This window comes from Canis aureus, chromosome 15, assembly GCF_053574225.1.
Source record: "Canis aureus isolate CA01 chromosome 15, VMU_Caureus_v.1.0, whole genome shotgun sequence".
In the NCBI taxonomy this organism is placed as follows: Eukaryota; Metazoa; Chordata; class Mammalia; order Carnivora; family Canidae; genus Canis; species Canis aureus.
The window spans coordinates 2030891-2058490 of record NC_135625.1 but is presented as its reverse complement, the minus strand read 5'-3'; the positions used below and the strand labels follow the sequence as shown (position 1 = coordinate 2058490).

At 45.9% G+C, this 27600-nt stretch overlaps 1 protein-coding gene across 2 annotated transcripts in view; it reads left to right on the top strand.

Moving 5' to 3' along the window:
• The window catches only part of CSMD1 (CUB and Sushi multiple domains 1), a 1870054-nt gene that overhangs the window by 1225900 nt on the left and 616554 nt on the right, over positions 1 to 27600 (top strand). For both annotated transcript variants that reach the window (XM_077848529.1, XM_077848528.1), the window contains exon 7: positions 11445 to 11522. In XM_077848529.1, the coding sequence (XP_077704655.1) occupies positions 11445 to 11522 (78 nt within the window). The remainder of the gene's footprint in view (positions 1 to 11444; positions 11523 to 27600) is intronic.

Sequence of the window (27600 nt, the reverse complement as noted above, 5' to 3'; positions counted from 1 at the left end):
AGTGGCTTAGGATGGCTCATTCAGAGAGAAATTTTATTATTCCCATGTAAAGATTTTACATTTCTGTCCCTTTTTATCACCACATTAAGTGTGATTTAATATACCATTTAATGAAATTAATGAGGCTTTCTCAAAGCATTGGGGGAAAACAGCAAAATAATAGTCTTCACAAAATAACAAAGATTGAGGTAAAAGTAAAGAAGGAGGAAACACTTTTAAGCAGAAAATGTCATGAGAATTTGTAAAGAAAAAATGGTAGAAATAGATTTCTGTCTTGTGTTGTTCATGGAATATGGGTGGGTGCCCTCACGTCAGTGGCCGTGGTGTGATCCCGTAAGTCACTGGACGGGGCCAGGTCTAGACATCGAGAAGAGACGTCAGCCCATGAGTCCCGCCCATCCTCACCTGGGAAGGCCAACAGTGCTGCAGCCACATGCACACTCATGTGTGTGCCTGCACGTCCTTGGTCGGGGGGGGGTGCTAACGCCTGGACCACGGGGTTCCAGAGAAAACTGTGCGCCCAAGAGTTGTGCGGAGACTAGAGAGGGAAATTGAGGCTTTCCTTGAGTGCATCCTTGCATTCTTCAAAGGCACAGTTGCCAGATGGTCACCCTGGGTGGCTGCCGGGCACAACGGCCGTGTCTGAGGGCTTTACACCTCCACCCTGTGAGCCAGGCCGCAGCCCTCCGCCCGCATGCCTGCCCGTGGGCCGTGGTGGGCTGTGGGAGACAATGTGCTCTTCTTCTCCGTGTGGAAGCGTGGAGGTGTGGGCCACAGACCCCGTGAGCGCACTCGGGCATGCAACGCCCTCCTGGCCTCAGAGCGTTAGCACCTGGGGACACCCACCCCGGGGAGCCGTCCAGCCGTCTCTGGCTGCCGGGCAGAAACGTTGTCAGGGACGTTGCTCTTAGCTGTCCTCAGCTGTCCTATAATTATTAATTATAATATTATATAATTTAAATATTATATTTAAATATTTAAATATTATATATATATTTATATATATATAAAAAGACCATGAGATAAGAAAGTCCAATGACCTTAAAGATTAAATGAATACGCACATTGATTGTTTTAAATGCAAATAATGCGCAGCTGGGTGGCGCCATCGGATAAGCATCCCGCTCTTGGTTGCAGCTCAGGGTCACGATCTCAGGGTCATGAGATTGAGCCCCGAATCAGGCTCTGCGGTCAGCGGGAAGTCTGCTTGGGATCCTCGCTCCCTATAATTAATTAATTATAATTAAATTAAATAAATATTTAAATATAAATATATAAATATATAAATATATTTTATATATATTATATATTATATAATCATTTATATAATATATAATATATCAATATGATATATATCAGTATATCAATGATAATATATCATTTATATATTATATATTATATAAAATATATTTTTATATAAAAATAAAAATATATTATATATATAAAATTTTATTTATTTTATTGTATATATTACATTTATTATTTTATGAGGAGTTTAATTGCTACTAAACTATATTTTTAAAATCTAGAAATGTGCTTTCTTTACTAGGTTGTTGTATTATTTACGTATTATTAGTTCGTTTGAATGATTATGCACCTGCCAACTCGTCTGTTAGGAACTAAGATGACAAGACCGACCTGGTCCTCATTCCTCGGGGCGGTACTGGGGTGTTTGCGGGTGGCTCCCCAGCTTCCGGTCAGCGGTGGGTTAAGGGAAAGCAGCTAAGGAGAGGAGACACAGCAGCACGATGAGTGCAGTCCAGGATTGGAAGGCCCTCCCTCCCGTTCCGAAGCAGTGTTCAAGTGCTTTGCAAGCCTAAGAGGAGCCAGACATCACACCCGGGTGCTTTCATCGGTTACCACACCGCTGCAAGGCAGGACACTTCATCTTTAATAAACAGAAGAGAGCCTGGCATGTAGGGACATCTTAACCTGTCAAGGTGACAGCAAGAGCAAGCTTCCGAATGCTGATTAGGGCTCACACCCAACTCCAGAACAGTGCTGAGTGTGAGGACTTTCCAATGAAGCGAATCGTGGGTCAGACACACGCGAACGTGGAAACTGTCCTTCAGGCTCCCATGACTGTCACCAACCAATACTCACTGGTCACCGCTCTGCAGGCTGCAGGTGCAGGATCACGTTTCCGAGGCACACGCTCTGGCTCAGGGCGGCAGAAGGGGACGAGGGTCCCCGTGGGACGTCTTCCACTAGGGCGCTAGTTGCGCTCCCTGCTCCCCCCAGAGCACCCCACGGGTCCACGGCACCGCACTGCGGGTCAGGACATCGACATATGAATTGAGGGGGGTGACCCCAAACATTTGGACGGCAGCAGGAGACGGCGGCCGGGGCAGGTGCGCTCTGACGGAGCCCACACTGCTTGGCCGAGCGCGGGCCCTCCCGGGCGCAGCACGAGTTTCCTCCTGCACCTGCTCCTGCTCCTGCTCCTGCTCCTGCACCTGCTCCTGCTCCTGCTCCTGCTCCTGCACCTGCTCCTGCTCCTGCTCCTGCTCCTGCACCTGATTCTGCACCTGCACCTGCACCTGCTCCTGCACCTGCTCCTGCTCCTGCTCCTGCACCTGCTCCTGCTCCTGCACCTACTCCTGCTCCTGCTCTTGCACCTGCACGAGGCACCCCAGCACCCGCCCCTGCAGGAGAGGCCTGCTGGGGAGCACAGGCACCTGCTCATGTGCCCGAAAAGAGGCTAAGGGACAGGGCGCCGGGCTCCCTGGCAGGCAGGCTTCGCCCCCGGAGGAGTCAAGGGGAGGCCTTGGCCCAGGGTTCCAGGCACCTGCTGAACTCCCAAGGCTCACCCCTGGACCTCTAGACAGTCCCCCTCTCTGCTGGACGGGACACCCCGCAAAGGGACGTCCTACCATCCCACCCAGACTGGCTTCTCAGAGCACAGCCAGGAGAGCTGGGGCACGGAGGCGGCCGTCCCCACGAGGCGAAATGCTCCCGGCGGGAACGGACGCAAACCCTTATTGGAAAGTGTGGATTTTCTGAAATAATTCTGTGTACAACCCTTGGTTTAACTTCCATATCTTAAGATATGAAGATGGCAAAGGAGAAAAACTATTTCCAGGGCACATGATGTCTGTCTGTCTGTCTTTCTTTTGTTCATTCTTTCTTTTCCTTCCTTCTTTCCTTCATTTTTTCCTTCCTTCCTTTCTTTTCTCTATTATTTTTTTAATGTTCTCCCTTTCTCCAGAACATCTCCAGTTGGTTCCTCCCCTCTTGTATCCCTTGGTCCTCTCCATCCCTCTGTTATGAAGGGAAGGACCAGAAATAACTTCTGTGGGAAAAAAACTAAATCACGACAGAACTAAGAAAAAAAGTCTTTCCATCCCCATGTGTTCCAAGTTAAATCCTGAACGTTCTTATGATGATGTAAATGACAGGGAAATATATTATTTAATCGAGGCCCATGATTTGTTGAGCACACAGAGACAAATGAAGTCTATTGCCCTCCTCCCAATAATGCCTTTTATTGCTATTACCTGTCAGGTTGGTAAAGAATCCAATAACCACGTGTTTGTGGGTATCCCACACTAATCCTTGACCCCCTAGATGTGATCATTGATGTAATAATATAACTTTGCATATGATAGGTTTCTCTTCCAATTTAATAGTGCTGTTAAATGACATCACACTAAGACATTCTGATAGCCAACCAACAAAAAATATCAATGATCAATCTTTTTTTAAATGATCAATCTTTGAACATTATGTAGTGAGTAAATACCTCCGACCTTTCAGGTGCAAAAGATCACTTATAACACCAACCTTAGAGACGGTGATTTCTCCAACAGAGAAAGGATTCTGGAGGATGAAAAACGATGAACAGTAACAGTGAAATGTGACAATGTAGTTTCTAGAACTTGGTGGTCAGTGTTCCTCAAGGGTCCCTGTTCAAGGACATCATAAAATCTAATAGAAAATGTAGGAATATCTAGGAATGGCCAAACTTTCAAGGGGAGCTGCTGGCAAAATAACCTAATAAAGACAAAACTTATTTCTAGATTAAAAAATATATATGTAGATAGATTGATCGATCCAGATATAGCAATAACAAGTTCCCCATAAAACAATGACTGGACCATGAGATAATGATTGTAAGACTTATTTCAAAGAATAAACAAGCACATTCATTAACTTTTATGCATATTCAAATGGAGAGCATTTTTCAACTGTCAAATTAATTAATATTTTATTTTTTGCACCAAAATTCAATATTGGCAAAGGCGCTATAGTCAAGATATTCCTAAATAAACTGCTGAGGTAAACTGGTACAGTTTTTCTAAAAATTGGTTTAATACTGCAGATTAAGGGACTTGACGAAAGAATATTAATTCTAGCAATTTATTCCATAAACGTGGCCAGAGCTCACTGATATGGCCAAAATGTGTTTGGTGTTTGGTGTTACATAGGATTTTAAGAAGTGAGAAAAAGCTAATATCTCATCATAAAGAAATGAAACATATGAAATTTGGGAAGAATTTTTTTTTTCAAAACTATTCAGTGACTTCAATAAATAGGATTAAAAAATACAATATGTAATGACAAGGAAAATACTCAGAGCAGTCATAAAATGAGAATAAAAATGTATTCACAGATTTACTTATATTCTGTGAATATCATATGTGTGTCTTTACCACTACCTCCCTGTTAACTTATGTATACAATGCACACATATAGGGTTTGAAATAAATACATAAAAAGTGAAAACAGTGGTCATCTTTAGCTCTTTTTTTTTAAGTCCCTTTGTTTCCTTTCTGATAATCCTTAGGTTTTCCCAAATTTCCTGCAATGTCCACACACCACTCAGTCATCAATGAAGACATCCTGTGGGAAGGGAAAAGGGAGTCAATGTTGTGCGTGTGACTCAGTGTGTATCTTTTGTTACGATACCATCGATATGAACAGACGTTGAAGTTTAAGCTACTAACACACAAGTATATTAAAATATTTTTTCAGTAATTACTGAAAAAATAAAGATGTGGTTTATGTATACAATGGAATATTACTCGGCTATTAGAAATGACAAATACCCACCATTTGCTTCAACGTGGATGGAACTGGAGGGTATTATGCTGAGTGAAGTAAGTCAGTCGGAGAAGGACAAACATTATATGTTCTCATTCATTTGGGGAATATAAATAATAGTGAAAGGGAATAGAAGGGAAGGGAGAAAAAATGAGTGGGAAATATCAGAAAGGGAGACAGAACATGAGAGACTCCTAACTCTGGGAAATGAACTAGGGGTGGTAGAAGGGGAGGAGGGCGGGGGGTGGGGGTGACTGGGTGACAGGCACTGGGGGTTATTCTGTATGTTAGTAAATTGAACACCAATAAAAAATAAATTAAAAAAAAATCCCATTCTGATTCAAAAGTGGGATAAGAAGACCTGCCTACTAATCATCAAATATTTAAGTATTCCATTTAATGATGCAATAACAAACTGCTAATAAGAAGGAAACTCTGAAATGTCAAGTGCGGTAAAGTCAGCGGCATAACTGATGAAGGAGGCGGCGCTGTCTCCTGGGAGGCTCGGAGGCTCGGGTTCAGATTTCAGCTCCAGTGGGGCCGTGTGACCGGGGACCGCTTACTTGGCCTCCTTGTAACTTGATCTTTTGCTGGGAAGGATTGTAATCACAGCGTACGTCTTACGGCCTTGCCGTGGGTGCATGTACAGCCCTTTGTATGGTGTCAAATGTGTAGTAATTTTGAAAATTATTACTGTTATAATAACATAAGAGGGATGATGTTTTAGTCCGTGACCTCAACCCTTCCGTTGGATGTGTGGCCGAATCAAGTGCAGGGAGAGCGTCAGTACAGGACGATAAGCCAGGAAGCCTGGGAACAAGGAGTGAGTTGGGAGCCCGGAGGGGGTGGCACCCGGGGTGGTGGGGGGTGTGAGCACCCTGTGCAGGAAGAGCTAGCGCTATGACCCCTATTGGGGGGTGGTCTGCGAGCAGAGGACTGGCCACAAGGTGTAGGGACAGGGGAGGCACAGCTCACCTTGTTTGGGGCTGTTTTCAGATTCCAGAGAGGATGGGGGTGTGCCCAGCGGTCCCCCCTTCCTGGCACCTGGCCTCCTGGTCGCCATACCTGGGGGAGCTGAGCTGGACGCAGAGGCTCCTCCTCCTGGTGCACCTGCCAGGACGCCCACCCCAGCCTACAACGTGACACCTGCTTCCTTCCTGTCCCTTCACCTCCTGACCCAGGCATTTTGGCCTGTCGCCGGGTCATAGGAGGAGTGAGTACAGGGCAACAGGTTGTCTTGAGAGAAAGAGCACACCCGCATCGCCTCCTATTGCTAGGACTATTCTACTGGAGTATTCGTTATTGCTGTGACCCCCTCTGTGCCCAACTGGTAGACGACACTTTACCAGCGGCGTGCGGCGTGCGCGTGTAAGGCGAATCAGAGTAGATGGGGTGCTGTGCTCTCCATCGTTCCAGGCCTCCCCCCGGGGTCTTGGAGCTATTCCTGGGTGGGGAGGGGGGGCTACGGGGTCTATATAATAGTTCACTGGAGGGCTTCTCTCTCCCTGCTCCCCGGGAAAGACAGCGGGGGACAGTGGCCACCGCAGGACAGGGAGTGCGGCCCGGGGGGGGGGGAGGGGGGGCGGGGGGCTCAGTGTCTTCGTTCGCTCACTTTCTTGCTGCTCCTTCCTTTGGTTTGGCTCCTAAGGACGGGAAGCAAAGGGAAACAGCGGGATTGCGGGACAATGTGATGGATCAAGCAGCAAAGAAAACAAGATTATGCAAGAGGAGGGCAAATGACCGCACCGTGTTTTCGGGAGCTGAGCTCCACCGGGAGATTTGGTTGTAGAGGGACAGACGACCCCATACTTAGAGCACCTGCTCCGGGGTGTCCGTCGGGTCCACGTGGACCGTGCGGCAATAATTAACCAACAGCAGGAAATCGAGTCAATACTTAGATATTGAGTGATTCTTAGGTAGTTTGACTATGGAGGCATGTTGCTTTGTAGGTTAAAAAATTTGCGAGCTGTGTTTAAAGTGATTTGAATTTTGAGCACTTGTTATAAACAACAATGAAATCTAATGAAGAAATGGTAAACAGTTCTGGGGGTGCGAGGTGATTAGATCCATTAATGAAGCAATTGAATATTTTGAAAGCATTTCTAAAGAAAAATTAGGGTATAAATATTCTTAGGGAGAAAATGAGCTTTATAACAAAAACACGCAAACTACTGGAATTCCTCAAGATAAATTACTTTCAAAATATTTATTTTTTCTTCAAAAATATTGACAAAACTCCAAGTTTAGTTTTTTTACCCCAAAAGTAGAATAAAACAGGAAATGTTCCAAACAACTCGTGAGCCAAAAAACAATTTTTCGGAAGAATGGTGGTTCTACCAATTCAAGAACGAATTGATATAAAAAACAAAATTTGAAATAAATCATATTCACTAAGGGGACAATATAAAAAGGCAGCATAGACACAGAAGACTAGTAGCTTATGGGATATAACTGCTTACTCATCAAATTTAATAAAAAGCTATCGATTAAAACATTGCAAGGCGAACGGAACATTTCTGATAAGAAAATTCAGATAGTTTCATTTGTATATATGTTATATGCTGAAGTGTTTCACACGCTCATATATATTATATATACATTTATATTTAATGAATAAAATCAACAAAATTGTGACAATCCCCTGAGTCATAGTATGTGCAATATATGTGCAATAAACAATGTTTATTTTATTTTATTTTTTGAGTTCTTCAGATGTGTCAGTCGTTGGCGTGTATGCAGGAAACGATTCCTTCGGTGGCTTGTGAGATTTCTCAGTGGTTTCTGGTCCTGTATTTAGTGAATTAATTTTGTGTGAGACGATTTGGCATTGCTTCTCCTTGCCTGGGGTGACATGAGCTCTCCATTAGAGGCAAAGCGTTGTTTTAGACTTGGGTCCCGGAAGCTCTGGGGATCAGTCGTAGAAGATGTCACTTGGCTTCCAACAGAGGTGTGGGGAGCATGAGGGCCTCCGCGATGCCCCCCTGCCGGGGACGGGGTGGGGACCTGGGAGGCGTCCAGGACCCGGCGTGATTAGGAGCCAGTCACCGACACACGGCGAAGGAGGTCCCCTTGGAAAGGACAGAGACAGCAGTTGCATTAGGTAGGGACAGTGATGTGCATCCCTCATCCCATGGTCTCCTTAAACACGGTCATGAGAAACGACCGTCGCTTCAATGTGCGGCGGTTCCCGGGATCTCCGACCACCTGAAGTGAGGTTCACCCACCCCGCGAGGCTGCAGTGAGCACGGAAGGAAGGCGTGAGCCGAGGACGCACAGTAGCTCGCCGCTGCGGTGGCTGGTTTTCCATCCCTTCTCCCGCGATCCACAGCGCCGTGCTGGGCCCTGCACCGCCTCGGGGGCCTCACAGCGGGGCCTGGAGGGCCCTGTCGGGAGCCGCAGGATCTGAATTCCTGACAAACCCTCTAAGGCCAGAGCGGCCGTGAGTCGGGGGCCCTGGCACCAGCATTCACGCCGCCGCCTCTTCCCTCCAAAGAACAAGCTAATGAAGAGGAGGTAAAAGAAAAGAGAATCCGAGGAGCCACGGGGTAGCGATGCGGGAAATACGGAGCCTGAGGCCCAGGTGGGCTCTGGAGGTCCCGAGCCTGCTCACCTGGGGGCCCCCCAGGGATCCTCAGGGCCCTGAGTCAGAGGACGGGATTTATCATTCGCTCTGGGACCTGGCAGCGAGCGGGCTGCTCACTTCGTCCCCGGACACCGGGCTGTTGGCGGCCTTGGTCCTGGGGGCCGTCTGTCGGGGAGCCCCCAGCCCTCTGGCCCCCGTCGCCCTCAGCACCTACGTCTGCCCGGCTGAGAGGCCCTGGCGGTCCAGAGCAGCTTGGGGAGCGGCCGCCGCCAGCACACAGCGCCGGCTGATCGGGGGACACAGCACAGAGCGCGTCCACCTGCGGCGAAGCCCGGAACCTGCCAGACTCCCAGAGAGGCGCTGTGGGTGCAGGTGCCACCGGCGTCGCCCGGAAAGCTCCTCTCTGCTTCCCGGCGTTCCCCGAGGGCACGGAGCCCGTCTGTCTTCTCTGTTTCGGGTGACACTGGCTCTAGCTTTGGGCTCCTTGCTCTCTCCCGTTGATGCTCTGTCCGTCATTTACTGTTCGTGCATCTCTTCTCTCCTGAGCGGCTTCAAGGCAAAGGTCTCCCAGCACGAGGAGGCGGCGGTCGTGATGGGTCACGCTCGGGAAGGCGTCACCCGATCAAGTCCAAACATCCCTCGGGACAGTGCGACAGGCGAGGTCCCTGCGGCCAACGGTGCTGCGGTGACAGCAGGTGTGGACCTGGCTTCCCACCCGCAGAGACGGGGAGGCCCGAGGGCCGAGGAGGAGGGGCAGGGAGGAGAGCACTCCTCAGGGGTCTCCGCGGGCGGCTGGCCCATCGGGGCAGGATGCTCGGCCGGGTCGGCACCCTTGGAAGGAGGAGGAAGGAGCGGTCCAGGGACTCCTGGCGGCCCTAAGCGGCTGTGGGATGTGCGGGGCACCCGGAGCTGAATCGCCCTTGGGACTGGCCTGCCCTCGCCTACGTGGGTCAGTGGGGTGCTGGCCCCTGGCTGCCCACTCTAGGCCTCCCGCCCCGGCCGCCACCCATGGGTGTCGCCACAGCCAGCAGGGCAGGCTGCCCCTAGGGTCCTGCGGTCCTGGAGGCACTGGCTGCACCTGTGGCTGGAGCCTGACGGCGCTGGGTCCCCCCACCATGGGCGTCACAGGGCAGGCTGCCCCCGAGGGTCCCGCGGCCCCGACAATGCTGGCTGCACCTGCGGCACCTGTGGCTGGAGCCTGACGGCACTGGGTACCCCCCAGGGCACCCTGCCCTGGATATCAGCTCGCCCACTGTGTTAGGTGCTCCCCAGACTCCCGAGCAGCCATATAAGACTTCTTATAAGAAAGTGGCTCCCACCGTCCTGGACTGAGAACTCCCAAGATCTGCAGAGTGGCCGACGTCGTGGCTCCAGGCCAGAGGCCGGTGGGATCAACACCCGGGAACCCCAAGGGCCCATGGCCTGGTTCCAGGCCAGAGGCTGGCAAGATCCAGACCCAGGTGGAACCGATGCTTTGGTTTGAATCTTAAGGCAGGAAAAACAAAACAAAACAAAAACAGCCAAAAACTAATATCCCAATATGAAGGCAGTCAGGCAGAAAGAATTCTTTTCTACTCAGGAGAATGTCTGCAATTTATTTTTTTTTTCTATGTAGGCCTTCTGCTGATTAGGTATGGCCCACCCACTTTAGGGAGAGCAGTTGGCTTTGCTTCAAGGATGTAAATGGTAATCTCGTTCAAAAACCACCCTCACGGAGACACCCAGTCTACTGCTTGACAAATATCTGGACACTCAGCAACCCACTGAGGTTGACACAAAAAAAAATTAACCGCCTCACCCACTTTCCACATAAGTTAGTAGACTCGAGTTCAGGAACTTATCCAGACCACAGAGCTACTGAGTTGTTAGCGAAGAATCAAACTCACTTCTGCACGCTTTCAGCTACTCTAGATCCAGTCTCATTATAACTGTTTAAATATTCAATGCATTTAATATAAATACTATTAAAACGCAATTTTAATTTAAATAACAGTAATACAGTTTTAATATTTAAAACATGAATGTTTAAATTAAAACATTATTTTCCATTTTATTCCCATGAATGCTTCCCTTTTTTATTTTTTTTTCCCCAGGAATGGCCAGAAAAGTGGAACTTCTTAAAATGTGTGATGCAGAATGTAGAAGTATGGAATTCAAATTTAAGCCTGAGAACTGTGACTTTAGAAACCAATCTCATATATATATGTGTGTGTGTACATTTTATATATAAGGTCGTCTATGGGTAATAAGCGTCTGAAAGGATCGGTGTTCTTTTACTTAATATTTTATGTGATATTTTATCCTCGGCCACAGAACACGCTTCCCCACGTTAGCTCCTCATCAATGCATATTTGCTAAACTTTGCATGATTTAATAGCTACATCAATAAATAAAGGAACAACTTTTATCTTTATCTAGAACTTTATCAGGAATGTAGTACCTTTAGAAAGCTCTACCGTCAGTCCACCTCCGGTGAGACGACCATCCCCGAGCCCTTGGTAAAACCACCACGAGTTCTGGATTTGCCACTGCTAGTGGCGAATAGGTTCGGATGGAGCAGCTCAACGGTGTCACGTACTATTTCTCACTTCTGACACTGCTGGTGCAAGATATGATCTTGCTGTTTGATGGCCTTGCATGAATTATTCACGAGCTCTTCTACTTCATCCACTTTGCGTCATTAACGTCTTAGAATGTGCCCCACTTTCTAGGGGGTCGGTAGGCAAGCGGCCCTGGCTGGAAATGCGGAGGAGCAAGCACGATTTTATGGTAGCTCTTCGAGTCTTACCGACTAATGGCTTTATTTGGTTTCTTTCAGTGAAAAAGGCCATTGAGCTGAAGTCAAGAGGAGTCAAGATGCTGCCCAGCAAGGACAGTAGTCACAAAAACTCTGTCTGTAAGTCCTTTTTCTTTTTATATAAGGATTGCTATGTCCATTGGGGAACACAGAGGAGAGAACGGATGGGTTCTGGAATCGTAATCCTAGAAACCGTTTTTCTCCCTTCGTGTCTCGCTACTTTTCTACTTCCAAAGTATTTTCTGGAAGAAGGGATGTGCCTTGGCTTCACATTGTTGGGGAAGAATGTCATGAAGACATTCTCCTAAATGTATCTCAAATCCATCCTCCCCCTCGCCCTCCTTGGTCTCCGCGAGCCTGGACCTTCCGATTTCCCTCGTAAATACGCGTTCCACTCCCGGTGCTTGGATCCCAGTTTCCCTCTCCAGTCCTAGGTACACGGCACACACCCAGGCTGATGTCTGGAATATACAGGTCTGCTCTTATCACTTACCTATGAAGGTGTTCTGAAGAATGGTCTGAAGAGTAACACAGCTTTAGGTCAATGCCTGACTCTTTCCGAAGAGGAAAAAAAATACGATGGCCATGCCCGCACGGGTTCCATTTGGAACACGTCGCCCATGTAGGCCCTCAGGCGCCGGCCGTACGCATCTCCTGCCACCTGCTTCTCCCGTGTCTGCCCCTGCAAGCCTCTCGTTATTACTCAGCTGAGAGGGTCGCCTCGCTGTGTCTTGGATGATGTCACTGCGCCTCTCTGGCGGGAGTGCCCGCTCCTTTCGCTGAACACAGAAACCCAAGTGATGCTTAAAGCCTTCCCCTTTGGGGTCTTTCCTGACCCTCCAGGGCACAGTTAGCTGCTCCATGGTTTGTTGCCCTGCTGCTGCACTCTTACCTCTGTTACAGCATTTATTTTATCACAGTTTCACTGTGGGTTTCCCTGCAGACCAGCAGGCTCCCTAGCAGTACCGAGGTGGGGTTCTTTCCAGTGCCGTCCCATGCGCCATGCTCTTCTTAAGACTTTCAAGCTGTTGGGTTGCCTTTTCTATTCATGACTGGTGACCTGTTTTGGGGTCCCCACTTACATGCTACCCTCTTGATGTTCCATACCCAGTATTTGGGATCTACACATTTTACCTCTTTTCCCACTGCCTAGCATTTAGTAGAAGTGGAAGGCTCGAGATGGATCTCTGGAGCTCCCTCAGTTCAACAAACTCTATTTTTTATCTGCATTGATATATTGGGCTTCTGCATGAAGTTTTATCCATGACAAGTATTTTATAAAAGCAAATAAATACCACATTGTTTTTTGTTTTGTTTTGTTTTCATTCAGAGGTGGAGGGAGAGAGAGGCAGGGAGAGAGGCAGAGACACAGGCAGAGGGAGAAGCAGGCTCCATGCAAGGAGCCTGATGTGACTTGATCCTGGGTCTCCAGGATCACACCCCAGGCTGCAGGCGGCGCCAAACCGCTGCACCACCAGGGCTGCCCTAAAAGCAAATAAATAAACAACAATATGCATCCTTTAAAAATCCACTTTGAAAAAAAAATAATAAAAAAAATAAAATAAAAATCCACTTTGTAGATTGACCTACTTCTGCTTTCTCAATATCCCTATTCTACGGAGTCCTACTCATCACTTATGTAAATGTAACAATGATCCATTGACTATTTGATGGCCCCGTTCCATGTGGCTGAAGAGGATAGAGAGGTAGATGCAGACGACAACCAAGTGCCTGTGCAACAACGGTCGATTGGCCGTGTGATGACACTATTCCCTGGCACGTGATAAAGACAGAGAAGTAGACACAGCCCCCTAGGATGTAGGCATCAGGTACAGGGGGATGTCTTAGATCTTTCAGGCTATCATAACAGAGTACCCAAAATTGGATGGTTTAAATTTATTTCACATGGTTTCATGGCTGGAAAGTGTGAGATCAAGGGAGAGAGACTCAAGGTTGGTGGGGACTTGCTCCCTGGTTCATAGATGGCTGCCATCTCATCGTACCCTTATATGGTAGAGGAAGAGAGCGCCTCTCCTTTCTCTTCTTAGAAGGGCACTGTTCCCATCATGCGGGCTCATGCTCATGATCTACTTACCTCCCAAAGGCCCACCTCCAAATACCATCACACCAGGAGTTAGGATTTCAATAAAACAATCTTGAGAGGATGAAAAGATTCAGTCCATCTGAGGGGTGGGTTCTCTAAACTTTGACTGCCTCAGGTCCTTAGGCACCACACACACACGCACACACACACACACACACACACACGAAGCGATCTGTAAATATTTTCTGTATGTCTTCTGTTTGATGATCATGGAGAAGATCGAATGTGCGGATCTATTCACATTCAACTGGACTGAAGGAAAGGATGGAATCCAGACGAAGGCAGAAAACAACTGAGGGGCAGAGGGAAAAAAGGAAAGGTTTTGTCAATAAAGCTTTAATATTTGTTATTGTTAGTTTCCGATTCTGGATGTTCTATAGGGTGGGGCATGTGGCACTTATAATAATTTTGAAATTATTTCACACCTCACAGAAACGTCCCGCAGTGAGGTAGAGCCGCTTGGCAGGTGAACCCCTCTACCAAATCCATATTAGGCCCAGCGCTGACCCTAACTGCGAGAGCCAACTTGGGCAGAAGCTTTCTTTTTAAGCAGAAGGTCTCTTCGTAAGCTTTCTTTGTAAGCAGTCCTCATCTGCACATGAACTGACAGATGCTTGCTTACTGGTTTGGTGTGAGAAAACCTTCTGTCCTTCCCCCCAGTGATACTCAGCTTTTGGTTTCGGTCAGACATGAGCCTGAATCATTAGAAAACAAAGAGGATGAAGAAGCTGAAGGCCTTGTAAGGTCAGCAATGGAATAAGTGATAAAGTGTTATTTCCATGGACGGTGTGGCTGAGATTCTAAGTGGCATGTTTCCTAGGGAAATGGAGGTGGGTTTTGAGGCTAGAGAGACAGGATTTGGTGTCTGTAAATGCATGGACGGTCGCCAAGTCCAGGTTTCATCATTTATGACATTAAGGCAATAATGACTTTTGTCAAGTAGATAAAGCGAGGTGTTTGCAGATTGTCCATTCCAGGATGTGGCGTATCATGGGCATTCAGCAGACCAAACCCATCATGGACTTCCCATCTAGACATGGGAAGAGAAGAATGTAAGTAGAAGGTCAGCCAGGAATTTAAATTTAGCACGGGGTCTTACTTCACAGAGGAGGAGGAAAGATCCAGACCACGGGACTTATTTCTGCAATCTTAGAATAATAGTTTGGCCAATCGTCAGAGGTGAGCCTAGAACACAGAAAACTCTAGCCTTCCTGCTTTATCCCAAGAGCTGGGTTCTCACGTAGATCACAGCCCCTGACGTTCTCAAAATTAAATCCAAGCATACAAGTATAAGTATCCCTTGTACAACTTGCACAGTTATCCTGACCTTGGTTCTTCCATTTGAAAGTTTGAATAAACGACTAACAAAATATCCCTTAAATATGTTCAGCGCAGGGTTGACAGCTGTTGCTAGCTGTCGTCCCACCTCACCCTCCGGTGACCTGTGTTCTAGTGTTTTCCACTCTATTTTGACATGTTTTGATGTTGTTCATGTGTCTCTCTTCCTCATGAGACCTCCCATGGAGGAGGGAATGTGACAGTCATGTCCAGGCGATTATCTTTTTCCTCCAGAAGCTTAGACGGTGTCTGCTGTGCTGTGCTCCCACAGCGCCCTCCTAACAGAAGCCGAACATGCGCAGACACAATGGCAGTGCTCCCCTCATGGATCGAGGTCGTGTGCCGCCCATCGCTAGGTGCATGTGGAGGGCGGGGGAAGCAAGAATGTGAGGCCTCCTGTTGCCTCCTGCACAGTCCCCTCAACCTGGCTGTCCTCCCACGTGCAGAGGCCAAAGGTCACAACTCTTCCCAGGCAGACTGACCTACATGACTCTTCCTCCTCAGTTGCCTCTTTGAGCGCTGATTGTTTACCCGTGTTGCTTCCAGCCGAAGGGCTGATAATCGCCCAGCTCTGGGTGATGGGGTCCTGGGTTACCGACCAGGCCCGGTGACATCCCTGGATTTACTCTGAAATTGGTAGCCCCTTGGTAAGTAGTCAGTCCTGCGTTGTAGTGCTCCCCCCCAGGGTGGCTCTGGTTCCTGTTGGGACCCTGTGAAGAGGATAGAAACCGCGCGAGGTTCTGGTCAACCACAGAGGCCAAACCACCCAAAGACTCAGGTGTCTGGAAAGAAAGAAACAAACAGAAACACTAGACGAGGCAAGGGATCATGCATTCTGCCAATACTGATCCAAGCCTAGGCAAGCACCAGGAAGAGAGACAGAGGCTCTGGCTGTAGAAATGGAAGGATGGGACAGGCTTCCTCAAGGAACTCGCGGTTTAATGATGGAAGGATGATACCATTTTAGTCGCACTGAAAGGATGTCAAATGTGCCATGTTTTATAGCAAGAGCGAGTAAGGATCTTGTAACCCGTACATGAAGGAGGTTTACACCAATCTGCAGTACCTGGTACGTAGATTAAAAACAGATAATCCATTGTTTCATTTGTAACATAAATAGTTCCCATATCTGGACACACAACACAGTCTGGATTCCAGACTCTTAGCACATCCGTCTGGGCCAGCGTGTATTTCCTTCCGGCGCCTGCCTTGATTATCCATGCGGTCCAAGATGAGCTCCATGAGAGCAGAGTTCTCCTCCAGACACCCCTTCTCAGCTGCCACCCTGCGTAGGATTGTGGGTTGCACGTCCTCATCCTGGACAGCCCAAGCTAAGAAGCACTTAGCAAATACTTGCTGAGTAATTAAAGGAAGGGAGGGGAAACATAGGAAAGGCTTACTTTCCCTTCTGTGGAGCAAAAGGTTTCCACGCTTTCTCTTCTACTCTTCTCTTTTTTTTTTATTATTATTATTATTTTTTCTTCTCTTCTCGATGGAATTGATGAATCTTTTAATCTTTTGTGAATTTTGCTCTGGAATCAAGATGTTGGCCACTTTATTCACCCAGCCCTGATTCCTGTTACAAATTAACCCTGAGTAATTCACATTAATCCTTAACATAGGGTGAGTGAGGATGGCCCAGGCTGTGCAGCTATCTCAGTCTACCTATAATGAGGACAATTAATTTCCTAGGGTCACTCTTTGAATGAAATGACGTAGAAGGTTTTTTGGTTTTGTTGTTGTTGTTTACCAGGCTCATTCATTATAGATTGATCCTGTTTTCAGCAAGTCTCCAAGATAGTGAAGGAATTAATGCTGCCTATTGCTCTACAGTTCTAATTATTTTACGCTTTGAAAAGATTGCAACATAAATGGGCAGCATCACGCAACAGCAGTGCATCTGGCATCAGCTCAGTGAGCAGCTCTCCCCGATCCTCCCCGGTCTCCCTGAGTGATGCCGGGCTCGCCTTTATTCTGAGCTTGGATCCTCTCAATCCCAAGGGATTATTAAACTGCCATTGCCTGTTGTTAAATGACAGCAAACAGTAGACGTTGTTTCTTCTCCCCCTTCTTTTTCTTGACGTTCTCCTCGCCTGAATGCTGTTTGAGCAACCCCAAGTGTGAGAACCAGGAGGCTAGATAATCCGTTGGTGCCCTTCTAACTCCAGCCTATAAAACTCTGTAGGGAGGATGATCAAGGAGAACCTCGGTTGTTATTTTGCAGCTAGAGATTGTTTTCCCCATGTAAAGTGAAAGACAAACGACTTTACAAATTCAATATCGATGTGTTGTAAGTCGCTCGGCTGAATTGATGGCACATGCTGTGTATTGACCTCTGCAGTCACAACAGCTACCCCCCAGGATGGTAGGGCCTTTGATGCGGAATCATTATTTAATGTAAAGGAGAATAAAACATTGTGGAAAAATGGAACAATATCATGCATTGTCTTATAAGCCCTTGGGTAAAAATAACACTAGAACATTATAAAATAAATGACCCAAAAATTCTTCTACATTTGACTATAAACCATTTTTTTTCAATGTCTTTGTTTCTACAGACAATCAATATTTTTTCTACCTTGAGAAAAAAACACCTGGAGCAAAATAGCCCAAGTTGCCAAATAGACAGTCCCGTTAATGAAAAGCATTTGACCAACTATTGTCTTCTGTGATGACACTAAGTAGCTGCATCCTTCTCTGGCTTCTCTTTTGTCTCATAAATAATTATTTGGAGGGGCAGATGTTAAGACTTTTGTAGCTCTGTGTTTAGAATGACGCTGCAAAATGATGTCCTAACTACTTTATACAGCAAAAGATGCCACCACAACCATATAACGTCTGAGTTACCTTGTTAACACGCTGTGACTGCTTACTCCACTTTCTAAAGTACACCCTCATCAACGATTTTCCATTTATATGCCTGGGGTCATAGTGCATTTATCCACCTATCAGTTTAACTGCTACTTTCATAGACTTCTTTTGTCTTAAGTTTGGAAAAATTTAAAAACACCTGGGATATGCTAGTGTGTAACATTCTCTTTTTGCTTATATTCCGATGAGCTCAAAAAACAAGGATTGATCTTATGTCTTGCATAGCTTCTTGCCTTCTTCTCAGACTTTAAGGTTAGAAAGGTTATCACAAAGTCCCAAGAAGAGACTGTCACATCAGCCCTTCTTCGGTAAAGAGTGACTAGTGGAAGCTAAGGGGGAAAAAAAATCAACGAATAATTGTCATTAGTGAGGTTCAACAAGAGATAAAGACAAGGCAAGCCATCCCAAGAACTGCCATCACTGGGAAGCAGTTGCTATATGATCCACTTCTAGAAGGGAATGAGACGTGCCCCCTTTATTATCCTGGACTCCTCTCTGGATTCCACACTCTGACATCCACCTGCCCACCCAAACTTTTCATGCCCGCATGTAGCAGCATCTCCCCCTCTTACCAGATCGCCCAGGCCCTGGAGCCTGCAGCCAGCCCTCCCTCCCGCCGCCAGCAAGCCCGCTCTCTCCCCACACACCTCAGGGCCAACCATTCTCTTGACCTCCCAACCACCATCATCCCCAGCAAGCAGTGCTGCATGCACCTCATCGGGCTGCCCCGCCTGCCGCTTCCCTGTGGTGACCTGCACTCCACCCCCAGAGTCACCCAGGAGAAAGAGCAACCACTTCCAGTCATTCTGCTCTCAACCTTCCCCAGGTTTCCATCACAGCCCCAGAAAATCCAGGTTCCCTAGGAAGGCCCACAGGACCTCCTTACCTCTGCTCTATTCCTTCTCCCTCTTGCCTGAGTCCACGAGTTGAGAAGAGTTTTCTAAAGACCTAGGACACTCTTCCACCCCTCTGTGCTCCTCTGTTTTCTCAGATGTCCTCAAAGGGGTCTCATCCCTCTCTTCAGGTTATTTCTCCAAATTTACCTTATTTGAAAGACTTTCACTGGCCATGCTCACGTCCACACACCACTCACCAGTGGCCACTCACCACTTTATCCCCCTCTTCCTTGCTCTGCGTTTCTTTGCACCATGTAGAACATGTCGTACCCATCCCGTATATATACCTATTGTGTGTGAGCATATTTAGTGTGTACACTTGTATGGATACGTGTGTGTGTGTTCTTATTTATTTCCTGTCCCTCCACTCCCCCTCCTACGGTACAAACTCCTTAGGACAGAGCTTTGTTCTGCTTTCCTCCCTCATATCTACCAAGTCCCTGACAGAGCCAAGGGCACATAACAGTTGCTCAAAATATTTGTCTAGGAACAATCGAGTTTCCTTCTTACGTGGTAGCCCAGAGCAGTGTGGCAAAGCGATGCTCACACTTTTCTTCAATCACATCTTTGCATTTCCCGTCTTATTCACGCATTCGTTCATCTCACTTTGAGCAAAGACCGGTAGCTTAGAGCTGTTCAGAATATGTTCCTGCCCCAGAGGAAATTGTAGCCTCCTGGTACTTCTGGTTATGTGAATATTTACCAGACAGAGATTGTTGTAATAAACATAGCGACATCGACTGCGCTTTGAGTAAAGACAGAAATCTATTATCTTTCCAAATAGGAGATCGACCCATAAAAAGTAAGAATCTATATAGAGTGGAAAAAAGAAAGAATCTACAGGAAGACACGATGTAGAACAATACTAAGTTAGGCACGTGCTGTGCCAGCCAAGTCACCAGCTCTTCTAAATTTGACCTCTTTACTGGCCCGGTCATGCATGTCTCCTCCACAGACGCTGCCTTGGCATTGATCAAAAGAAGACTATGCTTACCATAAAAATAATATGCATTATATGAAAAAGACACAAAAAAATTGAACAACACATTAATTCGAATAAAATTCTGTAGTCTTAGAACATGATACCCACTTCATATGAGGAAACATTAAAACTGTAAAGGATAATTTTTTTAGAAACATCATTTTCTGTTATGAGTTGCTGAGAGTTGGTAGGGAGATCTGGTGGTGGGTCTAGAGGTGTAGGTGCGGTGCCCTGGGAGGTCAGCACACCGTGGCCCACTGCTTCCCTCCTCCCCCTGCGGCGTGAGTCCGCCTGTCACTGAGCTGCTGAGCGGGACATGCTGGCCTTCGGAGGGGTCGCTGGACGAATGAGGGGTGGGCCGGACAGCTGTCCTCCAGCCTGCTCCCGGGGGCAGAGCGGGAGGTGGGCTGCGGAGGGAGGGGTGAGCTGATGAATAACGCCGAGCGGCCCGCTTAATACGACCTCCAAGACAAGGCTACCCGGGGAACAGAATCATCCCTCATCCCTTAATCCTACCAGCTGCACATGATGCTGTGTGCTTCCCACCCCTGAGACTTCATCCTGGAAATAATTTTCATCGGGCCGTGATTTCCCAGGTACCTGCATATGCTGCGGTTCTGTTAACCCCCACGGGAATCATCTTCAAAAATTAACACGCTATTTGCTTCGCCCATCCCCCCCAAAAAAAAACATGTTTTGTTTCATAATAATATTATTATAGTCACTATGCTTGTTAAATTGCCAGCAGTGCCACTCATCATCGGGTTTTTTTAGGGGAACTTCTTGCTATATTATTAATGGGTGATTTATTTGAATGGTAGTAGACTACAGTGATTTGTAACCGTGCTTCAGAAAAAGCCATGCCTGCTATTCTCTGTGCTGGATTTCTGGCACTGAGTGCTCTAGATCTTGCTTCGAAGCAGATTTTGACAGTAGGAAAAATAATAGCCCCGTTAACCTCTAACAGTTGTATAAAGGTTTAATAAAACACAAGGGATAATTGCCCCAATCTACTTTGTTCTATCATAAAATGCAATAATACGGAGTTTTGCGATTGTTAAAGACCCTTGTTTTCTTAACAAAGATCCATCCCCATATAGCATGAATATACTAGATTGCATAAATTGCTTCATAAATCAGGTAAGTAAATTATGCTTGCAGTTTCTAAATAGGCCTTTGTCACTGCAGGAGCTAAAATATCTTTTAAAATGCGATGGAAAGTCTTGCTGCAAAGGGAAGTGCTGTCTGGATGCATGGGGAAGAGTAGCGCCACTGGTAACTAGAAGCAGAAGTAGGTGGTTCATCAATTATTTAACACGCCATTTACATATATAATTTCTTAAGTAACCAGGAAAAAAAAGGATCTATTAAAATATGTAAAACAAGATATAGCTTGATTGGATTATAGACGGTTAAATTGTACTGTAACCCTAGTAGGAAGTCAAATGCTTTTTAAATAGTTTCAGTGTACAATTATGGAGCATGATTGATCAACTAAAGGGAAAAACTCGCTTTGCAGGAGGACTAGAGAATATATTCTTTTATTTCAAAGGGTGAGCGGGAAACAGCCTACAGATTATGGCAGATCTGAAAGAGCAGGGTTAGGTTTGGCATTTCCATCAGCTACTTTTTTAGAAGCCCAACATGTCACATGAGCTTTCATCAAATTTTATAAAATAACTTAATCTACCCAAATAACTGGATTTAAAAAAAAACACCACCACCAAACCTCTGAAGCTCTGGAGGATTATGGGATTATTGGTGTTTGGGTGTGAGTAGAGTTTAAAAAATTGCAGTAACATTAGAAGGAATCACCATATTGTTATAATTACGTCACCTTGTAGGATTGAATGTTTGCTAATGAGTAGCTTCAGTCAAAGACTCCAAAGATTAAACTAATTAATCATGGTATCTCCTTTATGAATTCAGGGAAAGCCCACCATTTTATACCCAGGGAAACTGAGTCTGAGTTAAATTACTCAGCCTTGCAGTAAAGACAAAGACACTGGAGCTAAAACTCAAGTACTCAGAGCATCAAGGGGTTTCAGAGAGAAGGTACCCACCCCTTAGTCCTTGTCATTTTACTCAAATAATATTATAAAGGTGCAGGAGTGAAAACTGAAAATGGGTTAAGTCTTTTGATTTGAGTGCTTATCAAATTACAAGGTCATTACATTATAATTGATTTCCAGTTTTCTGGAAGAAATCGGTTTGCTCCGACTTGATGACTCTGCCTCACTGAAGGAGAAATTTAGATAAATGAACTGATGTTGACCAAATGGTGTTTAGGCCGATAATTTACGTTGATTTTTAGGACAGTGATTAGTGTGCTCAGTAACATGGGCAAGGTAAGAAGAGGCATAGGGACCGCGTGTGTCTAGATTAAGGGAGAAACACCCACCTCCCACCAGGTGTTCAGTGAAAGCCTGTGGAGGAGACACTGGTGGGGCTGGTGAACTCATGTCCTACCTGCGCCACAGGTGACCCTCCGAAGACTGGAACACTTGACATGTGCCCCACACGGTGTCTTTCTGACATTTTACTTGTTGCCAATCTCTCTTCTTAACTGTTTGTCTGGAAATGATGGAAATGATCATAGACTCTCAGGAACTTGGAGTCTACAGGAGGTCTCAGACCTTCACCGTTGTCCTGAGGGCTCACACCTTCCCTATCTGTGGCATCATATCGCAGTGGGTAAATTGACTTTAGATCAATCCATAGAGCTTACTCCATTTCATCAATTTTGTGTGCACCGACCGGTGTGTGTGTGTGTGTGTGTGCGTGTGTGTGTGCAGCTCGGCGTCACCGTGTCACGTGTGTGGGTTCCTGTAAGCACCACCACGCTCAGCGCAGAGCTGCTCCCCGCCCCCCCCCACAAGGCCCCCTGGTGCCACCCCCTGGCCACGACTCCTCTATCCTCCATCTCTCAGTTTGCAGCTTCAAGAATGTCATTTAAGTGGACCATCCAACCCCAGTCTGTGACCGGCCTTTCCTCAGCACAGCTCGCTTGCCGTCCATCCAAGTGGTTGTGCGGTAAGGCTGCTCCTTCTCCCTGCTGTGCGGTGTTCCACGGCTGAACTACCAGTTAGTCCAACCTCGCTCCTGTTGAAAGTTCCTGGGTTTGTTTCCAGGTTGGGGCTATTAAAAATAAAACCGCTGTGACATGGTGTGATGAATGGCTTCTGCGGGAACACGGGTTTTTCTGCCTCTTGGATAAACGCCAAGAGGTCTAATTGCTGGGTCACGTGATATTCGCGTGTCCAGTTTTCTAAGAATCTGTCAAACCTATTTCCGGAGTATCCGTATCATTTTTCACCCTCTCAAGCAATGCGTGCATGATCCGGTTTCCCAGCATCCTCACCAGCACTTGATGTTATGACTTAAAAAAAAAAAAAAATCCATTCTGATAAGTAGGTAGTGATATCTCATTATGGTCTCAATTTGCATTTCTTTAATGGCTAATGAGGTTGAACATCGTTCCATGTGCTCATTTGCCATCTGTACATCTCCGGCGAAATGCTTGTTCACATATTTTGCCCACTTTCTATTTGGATTGTTTTTATTTGTTTGTTTTTCCTGTTGAGTTTTGAGGGTTTGTTATATATTCTAGATCCTCATCCTTTGTTAAAATTGCAGTTTGCAAATATTTTATCCCCATCTGGGGACCATCTTTTCATCCTTTTCAAAGGCTCTTTCCCATAATCTCTCTCTCTCTCTCTCTCTTTCTCCTTTAAGCTGATAGATTTCTATCAATCATTCAATCAATAAGTAGATTCTAGTTTCTACAATCACACACGGCACAGACAGGAAGAGCTGGCTGGTGGCTGCCCTAAATAGGGAAGGTGTGAGGCCCCATCCCAGAACCCCATGACCTGCTTGGATCCTGCAGGCTGTTTTGCGAGACCAGAACCCACAGTTTGAATGGCCTATACACAGAAGGCAAAGAAACTGATAAAATGTTCTCATTCGTAATCCCACGACTCGTTAGATATTTTCATGGGGATTCAAATGAGCTATAATATTAATAAAATGAGGGGATTTCGATTATGGAAATAAACCTTAATTAAAATAATAAAGAGTAAAATAAATATATCTTACAAATTCTTATTGATTTGTTTTCCAAAATTCTGTATCTTTTATTTCTAGTTTCACCATGTATTCCTAAGTTTGAAATGGACAGTTGTTTCCCCTCCTTGTTCTCTTGGCTGCAAGTTGGAATGGCCTTAATATAAATCATCAAAGAAATATAACATGAAAAAATGTGATAATATTTTAACTTCAAATGTGTTCACCATTTTATAATGAATGTGTCCAAATTAAATATCACATTAATCAGATTAAATTAGAAAATTTAATCACAGCAAATGATTATATTTATCTGATATCAGACTTATTTGATCATATTCCTTGAGTTCAATGCATTTACATTATTTTTATAAAGATGCAGCAAATGGAGAAATGTGCTAAGTGGAAGTTTATGCCAGAGGAGAAAATAAGTTGTGTTTTAAGATATGTATGTGAAAATACATGACAAATCAAGGAGAGAAGAAGCTAAGATTAACGAATTGGGTAATTAGAAAAGCGCTTTGCAGACAGAAAGCTGCATATTTTGCAAGCACTGTAGGCTGCAATTATTATTAGAATATTTGCAGGGATTTCAATTTTCTTATTTAAATAACCTGTTTTATAGTTTGATCTGTCAAACTCAAAGGCATACAAAATAGTATAAACCATGTGACATCCAAGCGAGATACTTCCACTATGTAAAATTCAAGTTTGGTAATTAACACGTAAGAAAGTTTTCAGGCACTCCCTCCGCCAGGAAAATCTTTGCAGCTTTTTTGTGCAAATGCATGCATAATAAGGATTTCACAAGTCCCTAGGTTTCTGACATTGGGAACAAGGGAAAAATGATCCCATAGAGTTATGTGTACTTTTCAGAAGGGCTGATTCACCTGTTATCCTGAAAAAGATAGAGATGAAGTAGGAGAACACCAAATGCATTAGGTAACTGTATCATGTAATGAATACAGTGGTGATTTCTGCAAAATGGAAGAAGGATCCTATTATAAATTGAAGAAGTTTTTGCTGAGTGATCTATAATCTGCATCCAATTGGTCAAGTCTGAGTCGGCTAAGAAGAGCGCTCAGCTGTAATCTATCCTGGCCACCAACCAAAGAGCCATTTTACTAAACTTCACTCACAGTTTTCTAGAATCCATATAAAAATTATTTGCGATGGATTTCGACCCAACTTTAGTTTTCCTTTTTTTTCAAAAAGATTTTATTTATTTATTCATGAGAGACACGGGGGTCTGGGGGTGGGGCAGAGACACAGGCAGAGGGAGAAGCAGGCTCCATGCAGGGAGCCCAATGCGGGGCTCGATCCCAGGACCTCGGGGCCACGCCCTGAGCCAAAGGCAGGTGCTAAACCGCTGAGCCACCCAGGGATCCCCTAGTTTTTCATTATATTCTCTTTATATCACAATAGCTTGCTTAAACTTGCTTTAGTTGAGTGAATAGCTTCATTTCTGGTTTTCATTCCTTTTAAAAATGAAAGGAACAAACTAAAATCTCTTTTGTGGATATTCTTGTAAAATGTATGAACCTTTTCCTCCAGGATTATCATCCTTCAAAATTATGTGTATATATAAAAATATATAAATATAATATACATACACATAATATATGTAAATATATATTTATGTACATATGTATATATTTATGTATAATTATATATATATTTTTTTAAATCTGGCAGAAAACAAATGGACAATATTTTACTCATGTTCTCTTCTGTATCTGCGATAAACTCTAATTATCATAATATAAAGCCAGACCGGTGTTTCTCATGGTTTGTATATTAATACTCACCCTATTAAAAGGCTTAGGTGCAATGTACTTTGTTAAAATGAGGCTAAGTGTACCAGACAATTTGAGCAGTTCCTTTATTTCTTGCGACTCAGCATTCGTTATCAGGCATTAAGTGCTTTTGATGAAGGACACTACTTGCTAATCCTGCGTGAACGGTACTCTAATTTCATAATTTTAATTGAATTGAGCTCTTTGTACTTCCAAGTGTTCAAAGTTGTGTTGCATCCCCGAGATAACTCTTTGCTGGCCGTGTCCTGGAGGCCCTCCTGCTTCTGCGGTGCCCTTGCCCCGCACCTGGGCAGCACCTGCGTGCGCAAGGCCACCTGCCCTCGCTCCTGCGGGTTCACCTGTTGTGAGTAACCCTTCTGTCCCGCCCCCTCTGTCCCCAAGCTTCCCTATCTCTTCCTCGGGTGAGTTCTAAATCATCCTTTAAAGCTGAAGTGAGCGAGCCTTCCCTGCCTTCCTGGACACACCCCAAGACGCCTGGAGGTCACGGAAGGCTCAGAGTCCACACGTTCCCCACAGAGGGAGCGGGGACCCGGCCCCCAGACCCCGGGTCGGCTGAGGCTCTGCAACCTGGTTCCTTCTCCTCCTCCGGCTCACAACTACACCAGTCCTCAGACAGCCTTCCCCTGAACCCCTGAGCTAAGTTAGCCCCCCTCATAGTTCTAGGAAAAATGATATTGCCCATGACCATGTCTCACCACTTATGCAACATCTGTCAATAATGGGGAACATTTACTTACCTATTTCTGTTTTATTTTTCTTTCTCCTAAAATATAAGCTCCTTGGTAAGAGGCCTTACCTTGTACTTGGCTGTATCCTCAGAATACGTAATGCCTGTCATGCAATATTCACTGGATAAATAGCACTGATGTATTGACTGCCCATGTGGTTGGCTCCCCGGGGCGCAGTCCGCGGGGTAGAGTAGGTCACTGTACCATGGATACCCATCAGCCGACCATCTGGCATGTTTTCTGTAGTCTACATATATGCTAAATGGACACTTGACCACAGAGAAAAATTTCAGTATTATAAACCTTCTTTAGATGATATCAGTGCTGATAGTAATTTTACTTGTGTTGCTGCAGAAGGCATCTTCAAGCGAATCGCATGGAGAATGGGATCACGTATCCTTGAGATGTAAAGGCCAAAGCACCATGAGACTAGTCAAACGTTTCCAAGAGAACAACTCTCCTGCCTAGGAGCAATGTTTTTGTGGTGCATGGTTAGGTCCACAGACCTCAGAACATCCAACCAGGGGAGGCACAGGGCCGTAAGTCAGACTTGCCACGTTTTCCTCGGGAGGCTTGGTTTTCCAAAATCTCTATTCGAGTGTGAACGTCAGGTGGCTCTGGGTCAGATGAGGTGCCCTGGCACGGACCAGCCCCATAAAGGGAGTTTTATCTGAGTGCCTTCCTTTGGGGACGTGGTCGCCTGGACGTGAGAGGGATCACGAAACTCCTGGTGGGGTTGGGCAACCGCAGGGGTGGCTGCAGGGGCATTGGCCCCGGGCGCGACCCATGCGGGGGCCTGACACCACCTAGTGCAGGGTTGACAACCAGAAGGGCTACAAGAGGCCGCCAGACGGGAGTCACAGAGAGGCCTGCAAAGTCGGGGCGGGGACCGATCCGGGGCGAGCATGGCCATCGGGAAGGCAGCTGCGGCCTGTGCCCTGGAAGGAGACCCTCAGCTCGTGACCTGGCCGGTGACTCCACACCAGAGTCACGTGGTGACAATGCATTACTCTTTCTGAATGCCTTGCTGTACACTTTGTTTCCTAGATATTTTTATTGAAAGGAGATGCTGGCGTTTCAGATGGCGTGACCTGGTGTGATGTGTGGGAAGGGCGATGCAAGAGTTAACTAGATCATCCTGGGGGGTCTTAGTCTACGGTTAGTCTCAGGCCTCTGGCACTGAGCTGGAAATTCTTCCACCGACTCAAGGATAACTGTGAATGAGTCAAGACGCATGGAAGGGAGAGAAGGTGTCTACAGCTCCCTGAAGCTCAGGACGTGCTCCCCAAAATCCTGCTAGAGCACATGGTCCTACAGATTAAAGCAAGGCATGGAGTTGTTTGATTGTTGTCATTTTCTTACTTTACGGATGCGTT